Raw genomic sequence first — 16919 nt, 5'->3', positions numbered from 1 at the left:
AGGCAGTAACGTAGCGCGCCAGGTCGCAGAGGTAAATGTGGTATCTGAGTTGCGTGGCGCGGCGCTGCTGGGCACAGGCAGCGCTCCCGGGGCGCTCAGCCCGTACCTGGGGGGCTGTGCCTTGTTCCCTGAGGTTTCTGGTGTCACATGAAGTTGTTTGGCCTCAGCAGCGACGGTGTTCTCTTGCAGCGAAGGAGCAGCCCTGCAAGTGAATCCGCAGGATACCCGGTGCTTTGTGCGAGATACTGAATAGATCAGACTCCTTTCCTGGCTATCTCCTGATGTTTTATGTAAAGTGCATCCATTCTCAAGACGTTATTTCACCATCTTTTTCCCCCCATAAACATGTTCTCCTTATCTCATTCTTCGCCTTATTTATTGGTTTCACGTGGTCTGCTGCTTGCCAGACCATCCTTCCAGCGGGGTGCCGTTGGTTTCCAGCCTCGTGGAGCCATCCCGTGCTTTGTTGCCTTGACCAAGGAGGGAGATTATAAAGAAATGCAAGCGTTACCACGTGAACTTGCTGCAGCTCTTTTAGCTCCTTCTCCCTTTCAGTGTTGATCTCTTTAGAGCTCTTGCTTTTACAGAGCAGGTCTTAAGATCATTCCGTGTGTAATTCAGCAGGGAATTATTCTTGTGATTCTGAAATTCTATAAGACTTGGATATAGCTGTATTGCTATGCATAGCCCCATGAGCACACCCGTGCACTGGAGGAGATGGGAGCTGTTGAGCGTCCCACGCACGCACTGGGCACAGTTGTGTCTGGGAGAACCATGCATTAAACAGCCAGGTTGGAGTTTGTACTCCTGCAAGAGCCAATAAAAACATCCATTGGACTGGTCCTGGGGGGTACTGTGGTGGTTTGGAGCGGTGAAAATGATCTTTGAAGGTCAGGCTGGCAAGCAGCGCTGCGGGAGAATGGCGCGATGCCTCGGTGGCTCCGTGTCACCTCCATCAATCCGCCCAGGTCCTTGGGAGGCACCAGCCCCATTCCCAAATCTGACATCATGGAACTGTAGATTGGTATCGACCTGCTTTGAGAGTGAGGCCTGGGATGGTATTATGGGCTTGTTGGGGAAATGTTGCCCGTTTGCTGTGCATTAGTATGACCACGATGAAACCTGATAGCGGTGGGGTGGTTACAGTCAATACGTGTTCTTCTGTTTCATAGCCAAACTCTCAGTGCTTTTATGGGGCCCATCCGTTGGCTTATTGCATTAGTTGATTTGCAACTAGTAGGAGAAGCAATACCAAGATACAGGGGGTTAAAGACAGCTCACCCTAACTGCCATCCCAAAGCAGTGTCACGTCAAATGAATATTACACCAAAAAGAAGGCTCTCTTTGGAAAACTCTTCTCTTTTGCGCCTTCTTTACAGAACAAAACTTATGGCTACAATCTTATGGTTGCAGACCAGAGCATCCTTGCATTCATACCTTAAAAAAATACTTCCCCTTCGCCCCATCCATGTGTGCAAATCCGCAGGTGAACAAGAAGAACCCAAGGCCGTGTCATGGAATGTATCTTTGAACATTAGGGGAGATGCTCATAGTGCTGTTGTGACCCAGGCTGCTCTGGACTTCGGTTTGCTCTGACTCAGATATCAATCCAGGTCCTTCACGCGCTGTCCTCACCAATAAGGGTTAATAACACCGAGCTGCAGGTTCACCAGGTGTGAGATCTTCTGAACCGGGGTCGTGAAACCCCCACCTGCAATCCCCGCTCCTGAGCCCCGGCAGAGCCCCGTCTGGCTGGTGCTGCGCGAACAGCGGGAGGGTTGGAGGAGGAAAACAAAGAAAACCAATGAAAAATGAAAAAAAGCCACAAACACAGAACAAAACCAAGAAATGCTCTGGGGGAACCCATTAGCTGTGTGCAAACCTCCCTTCCCCCGCTCTTCCCAGTTCCTGCTGCTGTGGGCTCACTGGGATCTGCGGTCAGCATCTCCGGGCTGATCTCACTGCATTACTATGAGCGGCCACAGAAAGTGCCGCTCGCGCCCCGCGCTGACACCTCCCAGAAAGCCCCTGGCACGCGGCGCCGGAGCTCGGCTGCCCCGCACACAGCCGCTGCTGAACCAGCGACACTGCTCCGCGCGGAGCCCCCGCCTCCCGCCGCCCCGGCTCCTCCAGGGGATTTCCTCTGCTGCTCCCGTGAGTTCTAAGAATTCACCACCTTTGTTTGGAAAGGGTCGTTTATCCCGAGTGCAATCGAGTGCATGCGTGAGCAGCAAAGGAGGGATCCGAGCAAGCTCGTGTCCGTGTCAGATCCAGCTGCCGCGTGCGCCCGTGGGAGGTGCCGGCTGATGCTGCTTCATTTATCTGAGAATCTCCTTGAATCCTGGAGCTGAGCTCACTCCACAGCCCAGGGCAGGGGGACACATCTCTGGGAAACAGGGCTGGGGTTGTATAGTCACATTTTACTCTGCGCCCAGGTGTAAGCAAACGATTCCTGTAATTTGCCTTCTTGAGTGAGAGGGGTTTTCCTGAGCCTGGCGCTTTGCTGGCGCTTGTTCCTGGGGAGCAGAGCCCGACCCCTCTGGCTCCAAGCTCCTTTCAGGCAGTTCAGAGATCAGAAGGTCTCCCCTCAGCTCCTGTTCTCCAGCTGAACCCCCAGGTCTCTCAGCCGCTCCTCACACTTTGGGTGGGTAACAATCCCTGCGCCACCTCCTCTTTGGCTCCAAAGCGCAGGATGTCCCCCCGTTCTTTCCTGTAAGAGCAGCGGGGTTGTGCTGAGCAGTTCTGAACACGCTGTTCTTGGCCTCCTGAAATCTCCCGGAGACAGCACATGGGTGACTCGGGGATGCTGGACTCGTCACTCCCACATCAGTCATTCTCCACTCTATAGTTCGATTGCATTGCTTGTAAGAAGGGACACGCAAACTCACCTACTGCTAAACTTGATTCTATTACACCTTTAAAACGTCTTAACATTCCCCAGCGGGAATTGTTAGTGTTTCCTAAATATCTCATCACTTCACTTGACAAATGGGGTTCGTTCCGCAGCTTATTCCTGTTTTCCCAGGAAATCTGACAAACACAGACGGATTTAGTCTCTGTTGTTGTCTGCTGTTCTTTATTATTTCTCCTGAATTGTTTCTGTCAGCCCGTGTCCTCGACGCGTCCCGCTGGCAGGCGCTCGGAACGCAGCCCGGTGCTGATGCCCCACAGCCAGGTATTAAAAGCGGTATCTCCAGTTCCCGCCTGACCCCGCGTGGGCCGCTCGGCTCCCCGCAGTGATTTCTCTCCTCCCAACCGAAGATCCTGTAACCGTCCATCCCGCCTGCCCGTGGGCCTCCCCGGTGGGACGCAGTTGCGCAAGGACACGGCCTGAGCGTGGCCCTTGGGTCCTGGGTGGAAGATGCTCTATTTGATTGCTTTTCAGTTTACTAGAAGGCAAACTGGACACTTTGTTTTGCCAGGGGCTTGAAAACGATCGTGTAAAAGAATCTGTGCTGAAGTCAGTCGGTGATCACCTGCACATCCTTCAGCATCTGGGATTCACAGGCATGACACAATGTCTTGTTCCGAGCCGCTGGCTGACACGGGCCAGTGTCTGCAATGATGAGCTCTCCCTGTGAGCAGACTGTTTATGGGCTCGTGGCAAACGTCGGCATTACGGAGTTTTCTCTTTATTGATTCAGTGACACAATCCCTGCAATTAATTCAGTGGAAAATTTGAGAAAGCAAACGTTTTTACCAGTTTTACTTAGGATTAGCCAGTTCTTAACATCTGCATATCTAGGCAGCCTGTCCTATACAGAATGTAATTTATAGAAGCCCTTTAATGGATTCCAAGTACTGTGCAATCAATTAGAAACCTGATGTTTAAACAGCAGACCCAGACCTGGCTGCCTGTTACTCAATCCATATCCCACGGGGTGAATGGCAGGAAGATGACTTGGAGAACGTAATTCTGAAGTGGCTTTTGGGGGCTTTTCTGTCGCTTTCTAATGAGGAGAGCTTCAGTTCTGAGGAGACGGGTCTTTCTCAATGCGGATGTTACTGGGATTCCGGTTTTGTGGGGTTTTTTTAGCGTTTTGTTTTGTTTTCAGTCTTCCCAAACGTAGCAGTTGATTTTCCATTCTCTTCAGTGGCGACTACCGGAGAATCCTGGTGATGACAGATGGGATGTGACACTCTTGGGAACATTCCTCATGGTGGAAATTACAGAGGGCAAAGAGTAAAGTGTGCTCACGTTCTACTTTCAAAAAACGACGTGTGTTTCAGAACATGAACCCTATGAAATCCCATGGTCCTGTTCCATCTCCACCGCGTCCCCGGGGCTGGGAATTGAGCGCTCCCTGCTCCCCGCTTGGATTCCAAATTCTGTTTCGGTTTCTTAGAAGTTCATGTGTTTCTGAACACCGGGTGCTCCTGCCTCTAGACCTGTTCAGGACTTGGTACGTCAAATACTGGGCGATAACCAGATGCACGTAGCCAGGTTTTTATGACCCTTTCTGTTTGCTGGGCGCTTTGGCCGTGGCTGAGCTGGGGCAGCTCTCGCTTGGGTTCTCAGCACAGTAGCGGCGCTTCCAAAGAGCAAATACTTCTTGCAGATGTTTTAGATCAGCACTTAAACCAGCGGTTCTCGATGTTTGTGATCTTCTTGCCGTTCTTATTTAAACAAACTGTTTGGTGGCAGAATGATGTGGTTTTCAAGGTTGCGAGAGGCCGAGCACTTCGCGCTGCTCTTCTGAGATGTATGATTGAGTCCCCTCCCAAGACCAAAGAGCGTTTCCAAGCGCTGCTGTGTGTGCAGAGCGCGGGTCCGCGGTGTGCCGGGTGAATAAGAACCTTCTTCCAAATGTAAACCGAGCAAAGACCTTCGTTACTGAAAACTGAGCGTCCTGAGAGCTGCCAGGGAGTTTGGGCTAAAGGTGGAGTCGCCGTCCCTGGGGGGGTTTAAAGGCGTTTAGACGAGGTCCTTAGGGACAAGGTTTAGTGCTAGAGTTGGGTTCTGGTTGGACTCGATGATCCTGAGTGGCTCTTCCATCCAAAATGGTTCTATGATTCTGTGCTTGATCTGTTTTTCACAATGATTCCAAAAGGCTTGGGGTGTGTTACACGTGTGTACGATGTCGGGGGCAGTGTTCTTACGCAGCTCTGTTATCGCCTTGGTTTGTGGCTGTTTCCCTTCTTTCCCAAGATGGGATAACGTTGAGAAGTGCAGTGAGATCTCCCGTGTGTGTGGGACCGTAGGGGCGCAGTACGAATAAATGTGAATTAGTCTAGTTACCCGGGTTGTGAAAGGCTTTGAGTTTTAGAGCTGAAATGTACTAGTTTTGCTGCAAAGTATCATTGATAACAATGATTTATTATGAATTCAGCTCTTCATGTGTTGAATCTTGGGGTGAATTTGTGGAGGTGAAAGCTGAGCTCATCGCTCAGAGAAGGGCTTAACGTTCCGAGGTGCTGAGTAACGGGCAGAGCTCGTTGCAGTCGTTAAGAGCTATGGGTATTTGTGCCTGTGCAAATTGGACCTTTATGTGGATGTCGCTGTGTGAGTTTAATAAGCTCACTCGCGCCATCCAAGACAGAAAACCGTGGCCCTGGTGCATGGGTGCACCATTAACGCCGATGGGAAGTTAAGGAAGTGCTAATCCAGGGCAGAGGGCGCTTCAGGCAGCAGCCTCGGGAAGCAGGAGGGCTCTGGGGATCCCAGTCCTGTTCTGTGAGCGTTTCCAACCTGCGGCTCTACCAGCACAGAAAGCCACGGTGGCTCCGGACCCTGCACAGCGTCGTGCAGCGCAGCAGCTCCCCGGGGCACCTGGGCGTGAAACACACTTGGGTCTCCGCCGGAGCTTGGGGAGCTTTTGTTTATTGCAGTGAAGAGCAGCGAGTTACGGTGGTTTCTAACTCTGCCCCCTCCTTCCGAAGAGGCCCTTGCGGTGCTCCCTCCCCTGCGCTGCAGAGCAGAGGACGTGTTGGCAGCAGCAGCAGCCGGTTCTCTCTGCCCGACCCGTCTCTGCCGCCTTCCCGTGTCTCGTGAGAAGTGTCACCAGCACTGCCAGAGCCCCCGGCAGCCGAGGTCACATCTGGAGCGGTGGGTTCGTGAACCGCGCCGGGGATCAGATGGCGCTGAGTGGCGCTGCAGGCGGCCCGGCCAGGGAGCTCCCGCTGGCCCGCGGTCCCGCGAGCCCCCGTGGCTGTTGGCAGCCGCCCACCGCTCCGTGTTTGTCTGACAGAGGGGGCCAGAAGTGGTTTCGAGGAGGAGTCGCTTCGGACTCTTACAGGGTTGGGTGTCTCCTTGTCTTCAGACACGGCTCCAGCGGAATGTGAGCTGGAAACGAGCCCACGTGTCCCCTGTGCAGACGTGTCCACGAGACCCTCAGAGCCTGCGTGTCTCTCCCTGCTTTGGGAAAAGTGCCACAGCCGCAGGATAAGCAGGGATGGCGGGTTGTGTAACTTTCTGGAGATAAAAATAAATACATTTTGGCCTCAGCAAAACTGAGCACGATACACTGGTACATTTGACAGACTCCCTTGCGCCCATACAAAATATATAGAGAAAGCCTTCTGAGCAGGGATTTCTGTGATGCTTCCATGTTTTTCTTTTAAAGGGAAGTGCTAGCGCAGAAAGGCGTTTCCTGAGATATACGAGGAATGGTCTTTACTCCTCTGGGTATAACACGCTCTGAGTAGGTTTGGTCTTGTCTACAAACCACGTGCTGTTGAGCTTCCAGGTGGCAGCTCGTCTGGAAGAGGGAGCGGCGATCCCCCCGTTCCTGATGGGACAGTGCTCTCCCATCCCCACGCGTTGTGTCTTCAGACCTTTCCTCCCTGCTGCAAAGAGCTGAGAACATCTGCCAGCCTTCCTTCTCCCGCTTGGCCTCACCTCTCTCTGGGGGCCACAGAGATGGTGACGTTTAGGCTGCTGTGCCAGGACATCCCAGCAGTCCCGTGCTGTCCCGTTGTTTCCAGTACTATGGACCAGTGTCCATCTGCTGGTTCTTCGTGTGTCCTTGGCGCAGGAACTCTACAGGGTACAAACTGGCTTTTTATTCTGTGTGCAGTGCCTGCAGGATGGACTTATAGGCACCATGTTAAGATAAATAAGAGGGTTCCTATCTTGGACAATATTCATCTTTAATGTGTGCAGGGTGCAGGACCTGCCGCATAGGGGGCACAGTCGCTGGGAGGGCTGCAGAGGGCTCGCTCTGACCCGTGTAGGGAAGCTGGTCGGTTATTATAACGCGGGCAGCCGGTCTGCAGTGCAAAGACTCGATCCATAGGGGCTCAGCTGCAATTACCAGCTGCTTTCTCCTATGAAGGACCAGGAAACTGCTGTGCCGTGACAGCTTTCAGCCGCTCCTGCTTCGGGCTGGATGTTGAACTCAAAGCGAAAACCCTTCAATGTCATCAGCAGACCCTGAGGCTCTCAGGGGACTTCTGCTAATGTATATTTTCCATCCTGTTTAAAGAGTCTTCCCCCAAACCTTCTGATCTCCCGCCGTTTGCACACGCAGACATCGGCACGTTTTTCTCGCTGTGTGTTATCTCTGCGAGGTTTCCATGGGAAACTTTCCAAGCGGGGATAATTTCACAGTCTCTTGCAACCCACAGGGGAGGCGGCTGGACCGTCCGTGACCCGGGAGCCCGTCTCCTCCTCCCACCAGCTCCGGTGCCGCTCGGTGCCGGCGATGGAGGTTCAGCCTCCCCGCAGGACTCGCCTCCGGCTGCCTCGCTGCTCGGGCCCTGATCTCAGCGCCTGGGAACAGGGGGAGCAGCACGGTCCCGCGGGGGTGCGGGGGCTGCGTTGCATCCTCAGAACGCGGGGGTCGGACCCGCGGGGGCTGATGGTGCCGAACGAGAGCTGCTGTGCTACCGGGGCTCGTGAAAACATTGCACGTCATAGATCTGTGATCTGAAGCTGTAAAAGTACCTGTAGAAATGGTTTCTAGCACTAGCAGGATGTGAAGGAGACTATCCACGGCTGAAGAATAGTGAGGGACTTCTAAAAGAAGTTACTTAGGGCACGCGCAGATGCTGCTTAAGCTACAGAAGAGTGTGCTCTTGGCATAAACTTACTTTTTATTATTATTATAACCATTGCACTCTGAAAGCTCTGCACAGCAGTTACTTAATGTACCAGCTGAAAGCAGATGCCTGAGAGAGGTGTTTCTTTTTAAATTCAGTTGCAGAAAAACGCCTGGGAAAATAGCATTATGTGTTTTCCAGAGTCTTTCCTCACTAAGTGTCCTGTCCAATGTGTTTTGGTTCCAAGTTAAAAGATGAGGGGGTTGAACTATAGGTCCTGCAAGCACAACTTGGCTCCGCTCGCCTCCCCGCACGTCAGGCAGCGGAGGCGCTGCCCCCGTTACCCGTGCTGCCTGCTCCCTTCATTGCTTCGCACGTGTGGTTGGAGCTGCCTAAATCATTGCATTGATGATGTGCAAGAGAGAACAGGCTCCAGCTCCCTCTCCCTGGGCTCTCGTTGGTTTTTGCAGGAACAGCAGCACAAGAGGGAAATGGCGACTTTTGCAGTGAGTGAAGTCGGTTGTGCCTCCGGATGCCGCGGGGAGGAGCAGCGAGATGGGAAAGGGCACTTGCAGGGACGCTCCTCGCCCTGCGGACTCACGGGGCGCCTGGGGGCACTGGCTGCGCGGCTGACGGGGAACGGTCCCTGCGGACAGGTGATTTCCTACAGATGTGGGAACAGTCATCGCTGAGCTCTCAGAGCCCGCGCTGGGGGAGCGCTGATGAACCCGCAACATTCAGTCGTTTGGTCACCAGTTCATTTGCGTTGAGTGGACCCAGTTGGTGCCCTTGAAGCAAACCCTCGCACTGGCTCAAGGGCAGGTTGGATTGGGGTCTGTATTTTGGCTGTAGAAACACTAAAACTGCATCTTCCCAAGAGTGCGCATCCTGGCATTCATAGTTTCAGTGAGGCTGATGACTTGCTGCCTCTTGCCAGGTCTTTCACAACACAGGTCCTCCCCGAGGGATGGAGATTCTTCATCCTTATTAGAGACAAGCAGGGCTTAAAATGGGATTCTGCTTGTCCAGATGAATGCCCGAGGGGCGAGACACTTCCCACAGCTCATCTGGAGTCTCTTACCTGTCTGCAATTGGTTTGACACGTGGTAGGACAAAACTTTCTTATGCAGTTCCCGGTGTTGCTTCGGTCCGGTTGGACTGATGGTATCTCAGACCCCCTTGGGATTAGTCCTCATTTCCTTGCTTGGCCTTGACAGCAGACAGGAAGCACAGGAAATGAGAAGTAATTAAATCAGTGTTTCACAGATTGATTTGTCTGGGGCCCGGTTTGAAGGATGGGTGAAGGCTTGGGACCAGGCTGAGCCTCGAGTTCCCGTGGAGTGTTCCTCCGTCTACCAGAATAATGTACCGGATTTCATTAACAATGACAACCCCTGGGTCCTGCAGCGCAGAACGAGGGCTGACGGGATGGTCTGCTTGGAGGTGGTAATCTAAGCCTGATCCATTAGATCCTCGGGGATGTCAATATGTCATAATAACCTAAGTGGCTTTGGGTATTTTGTCAGTGTTATTTATATCTGGAGATCAGCAGTTTATCAGCCATCAATACCCAGTGGTGATAAGGGCAAGAACAGACCAGAAAGTGATACTTACTGAGTACTTTTGTATTGATTGCCTTTACTATGGTTTTGTATATGGTTTTGTTACCTTTGGGGAAAAAAGGGACCAGGCAGCTGGACTTGCTTTTGATTATTGTGTTCCAATATAGCCAGAGGCTTTTTGGCTTCCATGCTATAGAAGTAAATCTATTCCGTTATTATTATTCATTGTTGTTACTTGTTAAGAGCTTTCACTGGGGAGCTGGACCCCGCTTAGGGAAGCGTCAGGCTCGGCGGGAGCCGCGGGTTCCCCTCCGCCCTGCAGCGGCCGAGGTGCTGAGCTCGGAAGAACCAGCTGGAAGGAAACCCCTGGGATCCTGCGAGCGAGGACGGATGCTCCGACACCTCCAGCTCAGCCCAAGCAAACGTGTGTCGCATGAGTCCGGTTTTAACTGCAAGAAGCCTTGAAGGACTCGGTTGATAATGCCGGTCCCATCCATGGACCTTCTCACCTCTGTCTTTCTCGAAGGCTCCAAAGGGGACCCTTTCTCCTCCCAAACCCCGCGCTGGAAGCTTGTGCTGGAGCTGCCGTTGGAATCGGTGCTGGGGTTGGCTGGGACGTCCTGGAGACGTTTGGAAATCAAGCGTTTGTCTCGAAGAAGTGATTCTATAAAGTGCAGGATGCCAGGTTCGTGTCCAAGATTCTTTGAAATCAAGGTGCTTCCTGTTATTTCAAAGCGTAACCAGGCCGTTGCTTGGACGAGCTTTGCGGTGCTGTTAATGTCAGGCGGCCGTAGACATTCGGGTTTTATTGTGCCAGCAGTTCACGGACGGGTGTTCATGCCGCTGGTGAAGAAGTGAATGAAATTCAATAGTCCCTGCCGGGCCCTTGCAGAGCTGCTGGAAGCCTTCTGCACTTGGAGGAGAAGTGTTTGGGTTCCTATTGCTAAGAAACAAAAGGATGGGATAAAAACAGCTCCCAAACACCATCCGTGCCCAAGTCCCTGCACACCCGCCCCGAGCGCTGCAGCCTCTTGGAGTCGCAGAATCACAGAATCGTTTCAGTTGGAAGAGACCCTCAAGATGATGGAGTCCAACCATAGCCCAGCTCCAGCACCAACCCATGGCGCTCACATATACAAAGTAGAAAGGGACACTGATGCCCAAGAACTTCTCCAGTGCGTGATGGTGGGGCTGCGGGAGCTTGGGGGAAGTTTTCTGTTGTTTCACCATCCCTGTTGTTCCTACAGCCTCCTCCTGTGGTGCCCTCAGAGCCCACCTGGGCGCTGGGAATGAAGATGTTGGGGGTCACTGCAGATATAATCATATCCAACTGAACAACAAGGTGTCACATGTACCCCAAAAGCCTGTTTTTGTCAAAAATAGGTATTTCTTTACACAGGCACATGGGAATACACCATCAAAATCCATTTATGTTTATGCATCTCGGAAGCCAAATCCTCACAATGATAATTTCTTGTAGCTGTGTTAAGATAAACTTGGTAGCAGCATCAAAATAGAGAGGAGGGGAAAGATCCTGGAGCTAATGACCATGCAGTGGGAACAGTGTGTATTTATTTGGTTGGATATATCCATTCGACATCCTCAGCCCAGTTTGCAATAACCCTTCAGTTGTAACTGACCTCAATCCACAACGAAGTCTTCCATAATTTGATGATCTCTTTAGGACTGACAAGTGTTCCATACCCCAGCGCGCCTCCCAAAAATCCAGGTACTGCAGGGACAATAGTACTAGTACATTTAATAATAGTACGTTTAGTACTTAGAATAAAGCACTGGCTTAAGGCCATTAAAGCCGGCCCTTCCTCCGCGACATGACGAGCGACAGAAGGACAAGAAGGCAGCCTCTCATTAAAACAGCGATGGCATCCAGAGCCAGTCGCAGCGCTTGGAGAAATAGTGGCAGAAAGAGCTGTTTTGAGAACAAGAAGTGTCTGTGTCAGATGGAGTCATTAATGTCAGATTCTCTGGAAATTGTTTAATCAATTCTGATGGGGGCGGAGGAGGAGAAAGACGGGATGGAGACGGGTCATCTGTGGAGATTTCCGTGCCGGACTTTCTCTATGAATACTTTATGAGTCAGCTGGACGAGTTTGTGGCGGTTTGGATTCTTTGTGTGTGCGTGTTGTTAGTGTTTGTTTTAACGTGGTGCGTTATTCTGGTTGGATCTGATGTTCCGAAGGGGCGGGCGGTGCTGAGCAGCGCCCTGGGGCAGCGTCCGTGCCTGGGCCCACTTCTGCACCGCAGCCCGACCCGTCCGCTGGTGCTGGGAAGGAAACCCCAGCCGGCGGCACCGGTCACGGGGCGTTCGATTATCCTGATAACATACAGGGGATTATTTGGAAATGGGTGCGCAGAGGCGGACGGCAGACGTGATGGTTCATGATGCCGCCATTGCGTCCCCATGATTATTAAATACCGCAGATGATTTTCTTTCCTTTCCCATTGATATTGGTGAGCTGGGCTGTTTGGGTGGCAATAGCCGACTTTTGCGTGGATAAGGGATGCGCAGCCCAGCCCTGCAGACACTGCCCCGCTCTTTGCATATTGAGCTTAAGTTTTACTGTTTCTTGGTTCCACTCTAGTTCTTAGGATAACTGTAAATAGTAAATGTCTCCGCCTCCTGACTATCACATGCACCTTTCCGGATCATCAGCCTGTCCGTAGCCCTTTTCCTGCCTATTCAGCGTGATGTTTGAATTACTCGCTTTTGGTGTGCGTTCCTCCCTCGTTCATCTTTGCATCCATCCCCTTCACCGGGGCGGGTTTTCCCCTCCCGTTTTTTTCTCGTTTGCTGGCATCCTTCAGCTTTCGCAGCGCAAGGGCCCGGATGCAGCGCCCCAGGTGTGATCGCGTCGAGTCGGCGTTTCCGCGCCGGGCTCCTGGTGCTCTGGCGTCCCGGTCGCAGGCAGCGCCGGAGGAACCGGCTCCCGGGGCCTTTCTCGGTGCCGTACGGGCTCTGCCAGCGCCGGGTCTCTGTGGTCACCGATGCGCTCCGGCCACCCACAGTGTCGGCATCGCCGGCGTGTCCCGCGCGGCCCCAGTGCCACCGGGGTCGTGCTGACAGCGCTGGGATCACAAGGAGGGATACACCCACTTTATTGTTTCCCATTCAAAGAAATGTGGAAAATTGCCTTAGGTAAAATCTGAGCTATGAGGACCCACCAGGAATATTATAAAAAGCAGAACGGGTAACTTAGGCCTGAGCTGTGTGGTTTTTTTCTTGCAGTGCCAGGGCTGAGACAAGAAGTGTCTGACTCAAAAGGGTGGTTAGATAGCAAATATTAAAACCAAGCCTCTTAAAGCCTGCAAAGGAATAAGTGCTTCATGGTTTTAAGTTTGGACTATGTGTAAGAGCTGAGAGGAAGCTTTCTCCAGACTGATGTGTTCCCGTTGTGGGGTTCCGTGTGGCTCCTGACCGCGATGCTCAGGTTGGGGTCATTGTGTCTCTGGCTCTGGTCCTGCCTGTGGTAGCTGTGCCGGTTCCTCTTGCCCTGAAACGCCTGTAGTGGTTGCGCAGAACTCAACAACTGTGTGTTTGTTAGCAGAACACAGCAAATAACCTTTCAAAAATGCATCAAGCAACTGAGTTTTGTCTTTTTGTGTGTCTGTGTGAAGGAACTATTTCCTAAATGAGTCTCCGAGCTCGTAATGGCCAGTTAGCCCCCTGGGTTTCAAATCATCTCGGTATTAGCCGGAGCTGTGACGCTGCGGGAGGTGTGAGTTGCTAACTGCGGGATTATGAATTCCACAACGAGCCCGAATTTGCTGACGCAAACTCCGACTGTGGATATTAGAGGGATCTGGTTACAGCAAACGTTGCGGAGCAGGAGGATCCCTTGTCCGGGGTGAATCTTCGCATGAAGCGAGCTGTCACTGATTCGGCTTTCTGATGCAAATCATATGAGCGTATTAGAGCCACAGAGAAACCGGCGTCACGTTGAAGTAATTATCTCCATGAACATATTATAGCCGTCAATAGATGGCATTTGCAGCAGCGTTCTCTGCGTTATGGCAGCGTCATCTCCCTGGCTTTCCTCTTCATGTTTGGTTCGGTGTTTCTGCAGGTTCCCGTTCTGTTTCCCTCCTCTCCTGGGTGTTTTACGCAGGGGCTCGGGGAGCTATAGGAAAATAGGTGTTGTAGGATGGCTCAGTCAGTGAGTGTCGGAGAAGCTGCGATGTGTCATTTCAGATTAAACCACATGTCCCTTTTTATCCGGGAAGAGCCAGCCCTGATGGCTTTAATGAGGCTGACAAAGGGGCCGCTGGACACAGAGAACCCGCTCGGAGGTTTCCATGCGGGGTGTAATTGCGGGCAGTGCCAGCACAGGGCTGAGAAAGGAGTGATTCCGTTTTTAAATGGCAAGGTGATTACCAGAGTAATGAGAAAGGAAGGAGGGGCAGAAGGAAGCCTCGAATACAAATGTGGGCAGGAGGAGAGAATCAGGATTCCTGGATTCCCTTTGCTCCTTTGGCTGCGTTAGCGTTGCGTCACTGAATGAAGAAGGGACATCGGCCATCCCCAACCATTAATCCTGTGTACCCTGGTATCTATGGAGCTAGCGGGACATTGCGGGCGCGGGGTGGATGTGCAGTCACTGTGTGCTCTCCAACCACCAGCTCTGCTCAGATCATGAGAACCTGGTGATGAAGGGAGTTCCGTGGGGTTTTTTTGTTTGTTTGGCTGAGTTTTGGTGTTTTGGGGTTTTCTTGAGGGGGGAAAGGGATGGGGATAGATGGCATTGCCGTGGTTTCTGTTGGAGAAGATAAAATACTTCGGGATATCTGGGCTAGCAGCCGAGCCCGGTTGTGTTCTGGAGAGCTCCTGCTGGCGCCCACAAACACGAACCGTGTCCCCATGGAGCTGTTGGACACCCAGACCCGGCTCTGCTGGTGCTGCCCCGGTATTTCACACTAGACTGGGGCTACCTGGGCACCATTCTTGCCTCTCTTTTCTCTAGTCTGAGTCTGAGACCTGCGCAGGAGATCTGCAATGATTTCTTTGTTCATTATATATATATATTTTAGGATTTACTCTACTTTTACTCATTTGAGTACTGGAATCCTCAGTGCTGCTGTGTCTGTTCAGTCTCTCTTCAGTCTGGCTGCAGTTTTCCCACCATTCTGGTTTGGAATGTGCTTTACTGGGAGGTTATGAAACGGTGACTCATGGTGTTGTGTGTCTTTGGATCCCCCATTAAGATGCTTTAGAAGGCTTGATTTTCAAAAGCGGATGTTTGGGGATTTCTGAAGACCAGACTTAAATCATGCAGAATAGAAAAAGAATGGGTTACAAGAAGTACCCTGCTTCCAAAATTTAGCCTCTTAAAAATCTGAAGGGACTTGTTTTGTGTTACCTTCTTCTTCTTGTGCTGCAAGTACAGGAAATCACAGTCTCCATTTGCTAAACGGCAGGAGGCCAAAGGATTTGTCTCACTCGCACAAGTATTTTTCAAACCCGTATCACGTAGCCTTCCCCACGCGCTAACGCGTGGACAGAGGAGAAATGAATGTACAATGGGGAGGAAGGGTGACCGGCCTCGTTCTCTTGGGTGAATCTAACTCATGATGTTGTGCCGGAGATAAAAGAGCCTGGAGACTGTGGTGTTCACGTTCAGCGATAGCACCATATGATTTTAAAAGGGATGATTTCTCTCTGTGTCCATCCTGGTGTCTCATCCTGGCAGGGGCCGCAGCGCGTGGTGCATCGCAGCCCTCTGGGCGGCTTTCACCGGCGTTTCCACGGGTGAGGAGGGTTTGAACCAGCAGGGGCTGAGCTGGGGTGGGTCTCCTCAGTCCTGGCATCGTGCGGTGACGGACGCGGCGTTTTGAGCCGCAGCACAGGCTGGGAGAGACGACTGAGGCAGCCGGGCTGGACCGTGACGTATTCAGACTGTTCCGAGTGCCTGGCTTGTGCTTGCGGATGGGGAAATCAGGACATTTGGGTGACACTGTGCCTTGATTTCAGACTTTGGGCTGTTTGTCTGTATAGAGACGCAGACGTAGGACGTAAGAAAATATTCCAGAAGAAGAAGTAGGCATCTGGGTAAAAGCTTTTGAAGATATTTTGTATGTAAACAATTACCCAGTGGTGTCAATAACATGCTGAATTGATCCAGGAACGTTGTGACTCTACTTTTGAGGTGGGAATCTTCTTTTTTTTTTTTATCATGACGCCTGTTGCTCATAGGTACAAATCAAACGAAGAGTATGTGTATGTGCGAGGCCGTGGAAGAGGGAAGTATGTATGTGAGGAGTGTGGAATTCGCTGCAAGAAACCCAGCATGCTGAAGAAACACATTCGCACGCACACAGACGTCAGGCCATATGTCTGCAAGTACTGTAACTTTGCTTTTAAAACCAAAGGTAAGAGACAGTCAGCTCCCGGCTCCTCTGCTTAGTGTATTGACTGACCGGCCTCCTCGGGCAGCGGCCAAGGGGAAGGGAAGGTCTTCCCAGGGTCTGGAACCCCAGGAGTTGGAGGGAGGGGGATGAGGGAGTTGGAACGGGCTGAAGGCTGCGGCAGAGGAGCAGCCCTGCGTTAGGCTCGGTGGAGAGCGCTGGCTGCACCTGCGCCATCCCCTTTGTGCTTCTTAAAGGGAATCATCCTGAAACGCAGCTTGGCTGGCAGGGCTTTACGAACCAGAGCACCCCGAGGGGGAGCAGCAGCTCCTGGTGCGGGCAGACAGCCCTGGCCGAGCACACGGAGACGGTCTGAGTGCCTTTCTATGCGAGTGCTCTATGATCTGTTCGCGCTGCATTTTCATCCTTTGCGGTTGCATGTAGCTTCGACATTTTCTATATCATATCAATAGGCTTTTTTCTCTAAAGGCCTCCATTCCGGGACATGTAGTCATTAATGACCCACAGCCTCACCACCACCAGATATTCTTTGTCGTCACCATTTCCTCGGGGGGTGTGCGAGTGAACTCCACCAGGAACACGCAAAACCACACGCAAAATGAAGTCTCCGAGAGACTGTGGGTGAAGGTTTCCAAAGTGCCAGGGGTGCCCAGGTCCCTTTAACTTCCCATAAGACGCTGGAACTGTGGTTTGACGACTCTCCCTGCACCGCTGGTTGCAGCAAGTTTTGCAATCGAGATGTCGAGTTCAGTTTCTTGATTATAGTTTGACATAGATGCGTAAATGTTCGCTGTCTGGAGCTCCACCATTGCTCTTGGAAGACAGATCTGGGAGAGTTAATTACTCATTGAGAGCGTCAGCCCCAAACAGGGGTGTGGGGAGGAGGCAGCGAGTGCTGCGTGGGGCACGACACGGGTGTCCTGAGCCGCCTGTGCCGAGCGGTGACCGGACGGTGACGCAGGGCACGCGGCGCCGGGGGCCCGGGGGTTGCTGGGG

General features: G+C 52.2%; 1 protein-coding gene across 1 annotated transcript in view; it reads left to right on the top strand.

Moving 5' to 3' along the window:
* Positions 1–16919, top strand: part of HIVEP3 (HIVEP zinc finger 3) — a gene marked incomplete at its 3' end in the record, with an annotated part of 44215 nt that overhangs the window by 11292 nt on the left and 16004 nt on the right. Inside the window, exon 3 of the mRNA XM_080357573.1 lies at positions 15751–15926. Within this exon, the coding sequence (XP_080213699.1) occupies positions 15751–15926 (176 nt within the window). The remainder of the gene's footprint in view (positions 1–15750; positions 15927–16919) is intronic.

This window comes from Nesoenas mayeri (assembly GCF_963082525.1).
Source record: "Nesoenas mayeri genome assembly, chromosome: 21".
Lineage (NCBI taxonomy): Eukaryota > Metazoa > Chordata > Aves > Columbiformes > Columbidae > Nesoenas > Nesoenas mayeri.
Note: the sequence above shows the minus strand (reverse complement) of the source record. Positions and strands in the feature narration are given on the sequence as shown.